Here is a 5,377-nt window from a genome sequence, read left to right as displayed (position 1 = left end):
CCGGCGCTGCTCCCTCGCCCTCTTTCCGTCCCCGCGAGCGCCCTCGGGTCGGGTCGTAAGGTTTGCTGCGTCCTGCAGGCAGTGCTGGGTTCCCAGCTGCGGGTGATGCACGGTCGCCGCTGCGGAATTAAGAGCGTTGAAGGCTTGCTCCTTTTTGATGACTCTTAAACGGGTATTTGTTCTGCTTTTGGGGAGATACAGGAAAATTCTGTATCATTCAATATGGCTTTTACCCTTTAACTGGCGTCGATCAGAGATCTGAGAACAGATGTGCTTTTCAGCTACATGAGAAGAGTTCTAAGAAAGAACTGGAGCGGTCACTGTTTTCTCCTCCCTCTTCTCAAGGTGTAAACCAGATCAAGTCACTCAGTAGTTCTTGCAGTCTGCCTATGGCCAAAGAAGGACAGTGCTCTCAGCGAGGCATGCACTGCCAAGCACCTTATTCCTACAGCTCCATGTCTGTGTCTTTTCATCAGTTGGGTACCACATCTTTTCACGTGCCCAGTGCAATGCAAGTAGTTTGCTGACAGGCGTATCCGCCAACAAATGGGACGCCCAGGTCCTGGCCTCAAGGTGTATCTAACAGCAGCCAGTTAGGCAAGGATTCAGGACTGCCTAATGCTATGTACTTTATATATTAAGGGACGTAATACTGCCCACACAACAAAAGCAGCAGCCTTTTGGAATGCAGACTGCGTGTTTACAGCAGGGAGTCTGAAGTACAGGCCCTGATGGCAGTGAGCTGTGTTAGGCCTAAATAGGCACATCAGGGAACAAAAGATCTGCAGTCATTGTGGACTGAGTATGAAATGGGAACATTTCTGAAATGTTACTTTACTCCCGAAATGGAGTACTCACTGTATCTACCACTTTAAATGAAGTATGAAAAATACATACAAGTACATACAAGAAGTATGTACTGGAATGAAAATAAGCTTCCTTATCTTCTGATGGTGGGCACGTAGCAACAGTTAGCATTTTACTATTAAATGGGATACTTGTGGAAGTCTTGGAGATTGCTGTGCCTTATGAAAGGTGCTCCATAACAGTTAGAATTACACCTGACCATCAGCTGTAAAGGACACATCCAGCTTTAAGTTCTACAGATCTATCATTAATGTAATTGACATGTCGTCTTATTCATAGCTTCAATTAGTATTATTCAATGAGAAGTGTAAGAGAATTTTCAAAATAGGTTAATTGTAATGCCTGCTAGCTTGCTACTAAATGAGAAATGTCTTCACATTGAAATAAATGAGTAGTTTGCTCTCATAGAATTTTCAGTTTTGGCTTAAGAGCAAATACTTTTTTTCCTGAGTTAATTGTAAATAAATGCAAATATTTCCCCATTAGATTGCTTACGAATCTCTTAGAGTTATTTTGAATACTTCAAGAGAATGTTTTCTACTAACCTATTAATTTTGTGCCAACTGCTAGAAAAAAGTAAAACTAAACAGGTTTTGCCAACTAACAGAGTCTGCATTTTGGCAAGTCATGTGTCCTTAGCGTGTTCTTTCTTTACTTTTGTGTTGAGGGAGGTAGCTTTCATATGCTGAAGAAATAATGGACAGCCCCTTACTTAGCAGCCACATCTTGTCAGGTTAGCACATGGGCTTCAAGTGAGAATCTCACCAGGTTTGGGAACTGGATATTTACTAAATTTATTCCTAAATTCCTTCATGAAACATGTCTGCAAATAGAAGACTGGAGTTTGAAAGGTTTAAAAATCATTTCCTGGGGCAGTTAGCTTTGATGTCAGTTTTAAGTTCTATAAAGGAGGGTGTCTGAGCTTGTATTTTTAATCTTTAAAATGCTTAACCAGACACATAAGATTGTTAAAGGCATAGAGGTTACTTAAGTCAAAGGAGATCAAATTTGTTCAAACCATTTTTTTTCAGGGAAACATCAGAACGGAAAGCATGCCTGTCTTCTGTCAGCCAGCTGTTGTATTCTGCAGCATTTCTGCCTTGAAATTTCCAACAGATCACTTTAAACCCAGAACTTTTTGCAGGTCTTTCTATACCCTTATTAGGCTTCATTCAGTTTTCACAGATAAAGTGGAATGACTCACAAACCTTGCTCATCTACTAAAAACACCTTCTAATAAGTATTATCTTACAAGGTAAAATTGAAATGTATTATTAGAGGAATGCTACCAAGACTCCGGAATAACGTACCCATCATTCATAGAACGTGATTTAGAAAAGCCTAATATAAAATACACCCTAATATATTTTGAGTGAAAGAGTTGCCATTTCATATTGTTTTTCTTGCAGCGCCTGCCAGTGTGCGTTATGTCCACAATGATGTCACGGTCCCTGACTTCTCTGCCTATCGCCGTGAAGATGTGCTAGATGCCACAACGTCCTCTCAGAGCAGCAGTGAAGAAAGAAAAGGGTTTTCCTACTTGGTGACTGCAACAGCATGCGTAGCTACTGCATATGCTGCTAAGAATGTTGTCACCCAGTTTATTTCCAGCCTCAGTGCTTCTGCTGACGTGCTAGCATTGTCAAAGATTGAGATCAAGCTATCTGACATTCCAGAAGGCAAAAACATGGCTTTCAAGTGGAGAGGAAAACCCCTCTTTGTGCGTCACAGAACCCAAGCCGAGATTAATCAGGAAGCTGAAGTTGATGTGTCTAAGCTGAGAGACCCACAGCACGATTTAGACAGAGTAAAGAAACCGGAATGGGTCATATTAGTAGGAGTCTGCACTCATCTTGGTTGTGTACCAATTGCTAACTCTGGAGATTTTGGTGGTTATTATTGCCCTTGCCATGGGTCCCATTATGATGCCTCTGGCAGAATCAGGAAAGGTCCTGCCCCCTATAACCTGGAGGTTCCAACCTACGAGTTTGTTGGTGATGATTTAGTTATTGTTGGCTGAATAACTAAGTGCTTGCTCGCTTTCATGTTCTGGTGAATGTATACTTAAAAGGGTTAACTGATATTCTGGAATACTGTCAAACCGGATGATCCTAAAAATACATTAGCTTCATTCTCAACCAGAAGTATGTTTGAATACTTCCCTGTGTTCAATTTTAATAAAAACTTGAAGTGAGCACTTGTTCCTGACGTAAGAGAATGTGTATTTGTTTGTATACCGAGTCAAAGAGACTCTACAGCATACACAAAATATGTTTATGCAGCCCTGCTGAAAGGAGGCATAGTCAACATAGACACTGAACTACACAACCACAGCTTTCTCTGTACCACATTTTCATTATTTGCATTTAATTTTTACTGTACTATGGAAAGAAACTCCTTTTAAAAACTCGCAGCGGACTTAAAACAGTGTTTGGAGTCAGTTTCAGTGTAGAATTGTATTAAATGCAATCCTTTCATTTCCAGTGTATTTTTATGTTTGTACGTTTTCAAGGGAAATGAAAGAAAAAGTACATAAAAAAGAACCTGGGAAAAAAACAGTTTACATTGTTCAAAAGCAGCTGGTAACTACTTCTCTGCTAGGGAAACAATGTAATTTTATGATGATGAGGACAAAAAGTAAATGTGTCATAGTGGAATTACACTTTACATACTAATTACAGTGTACAAACCTCAATGTTTGATGAGTTACTTAGGACACGGGAAAATATATGACAATTTTCCAATAGAAATAATTTGAGAAAGAAGAAAAAAGGGAAATTCAAGTTGTACATGGCGTTGCACAATAAATCATAGGAGCCACTCAGGCTGGACAAATCTCCAAGGTAAATATAGCAAAAGGTTGATATGTAATCAAAGAGATTTTAGGACTCAAATGATTTGTGTAAAAATGAACTTATAGGCTATGCTCAATACACGCTAAAACTTTGAAGCCTCTCTTATTTCAATGCAGATTGTGAATCTATGGAAAAACAAATACAGCCCGAAAACAATAGGTATTTTTACTAGCATTGGTCTTGCCAATTGGTCTGGCAGTTTCTCACAAGTGAACACAAATCTTGAAGAGTTCTGTCACAGTGGGCTTAAATACTCATACATAAAATTACTTGTACAGGAAGAGCTGCTACTTATTTCAAACTAACTCAGTGACAACTTCACCGACCTACCACTACTGTAGCACCACTACATGGCACACGTGAGGATAAATCAGCTTTTACTATAACTGTGAGATGCAGTACCTTTTTTCCACTGTTAAGTGTTGCTTCCTGGGCCATGCGGATGTGATAGTTGCCATCCTCTCTTTGATTAAAGGCTTTGTTCTCTTCACAGTTGCAAAAAGGTCACTTACGACAAGCATGCACTGGAAAAGAATGGGGTTCTATAAGAAGCTGAGAAAAAGAGTTTAAATCTCCAGAATCTCACATATAGGTGTCACAATTTGGGTACAAATTAAAAAATAAAAATAAAAACAACACATTTTCATTTGAATACACTATAACACTTATAGAGGTTGTGCAGTATCCGTGGAGATGCTCAAATCAAACTGGTCAGAATCCCAGGCTGCAATGCTTTGGGCAAGAGGGTTGGACTAGAACATCTCACCCTCTGCTTTCCAACCTCAGCGACCTCAGATTTGCAAGGAGTAATGTGCAGTTACTGATGTGGTTTGTCAGATGGCCCAAACTCCTGAGTGGAGCAATGCAGCTCAGTGACGAACCTCCCTGTAGTGATGTGCTCACGGCCACAAGTTCCTAACTGCCTTCTGGGCTGACAATGGGTAACATTGCCCTTATCATGGCTACTCTACCCAAGTAGCTGGAAGAATAAGTGTCCCAGTACACAGAAAAATACTGGTATATTTTACGGATTTCTGGAGAAATATTCATTGTATTTACTAGAAGCAATGTTTTACTAGCTTTGCTGCTTCTACGTATTTCCACTTTGACTCCCTGTTCAGTAATGGCCGTAGCAGGGCTTTTGTTCCTAATAGTACACATCTAGTGTGTAAGCACCTTGAGGAACTGCGATGTCACACAGGAACCACAGTACAAGCAGGGATAGCACACACATATCACCTGCCCTTTCCCCTGCAAGCAGGTAATTCAACCCAGTGCAACATCAGCACCAAACAAGGAGGAACAGCTTCCAAGAACTATTTTTGTACAAAACAGTCAGTCTGCTGCACATCGGCAATGATTTATCATTATTATGACATTTTAATAACTACTGTATAATTTTCAATTAGTCTCTATTCTTGAAGAAAATGTTTAAAGTGTTTTTGTTTGTTTTTAAGAAAAATACAAGAGCTTTCATGCACTAAATAAAGCAGCGGGAAAACACTTCTGTGTAATTGAAATGCTTTATCATTACACAATGTCACATGAAGCCCACAAGAAAATATCAGCATTTAGAAACGTTTTGGTCTGTGATTTCAAAGCATTGATACTCTCCTTAAATTGCATTTACTCTATTGCATTGCGTTTCTAAAAAA

General features: G+C 39.7%; 1 protein-coding gene across 1 annotated transcript in view; it reads left to right on the top strand.

Moving 5' to 3' along the window:
- Window positions 1-3,075, top strand: part of LOC100538539 (cytochrome b-c1 complex subunit Rieske, mitochondrial) — an 8,111-nt gene extending 5,036 nt beyond the window's left edge. The window contains exon 2 of the mRNA XM_003209781.2: window positions 2,241-3,075. Within this exon, the coding sequence (XP_003209829.2) occupies window positions 2,241-2,887 (647 nt within the window). The 3' untranslated portion in view covers window positions 2,888-3,075. The remainder of the gene's footprint in view (window positions 1-2,240) is intronic.
- Window positions 3,076-5,377: the final 2,302 nt, after the last annotated feature.

Source organism: Meleagris gallopavo, chromosome 13 (assembly GCF_000146605.3).
Source record: "Meleagris gallopavo isolate NT-WF06-2002-E0010 breed Aviagen turkey brand Nicholas breeding stock chromosome 13, Turkey_5.1, whole genome shotgun sequence".
NCBI classification, from domain to species: domain Eukaryota; kingdom Metazoa; phylum Chordata; class Aves; order Galliformes; family Phasianidae; genus Meleagris; species Meleagris gallopavo.
The sequence above is the reverse complement of the archived record's forward strand: the minus strand, read 5'-3'. Positions and strand labels throughout refer to the sequence as shown.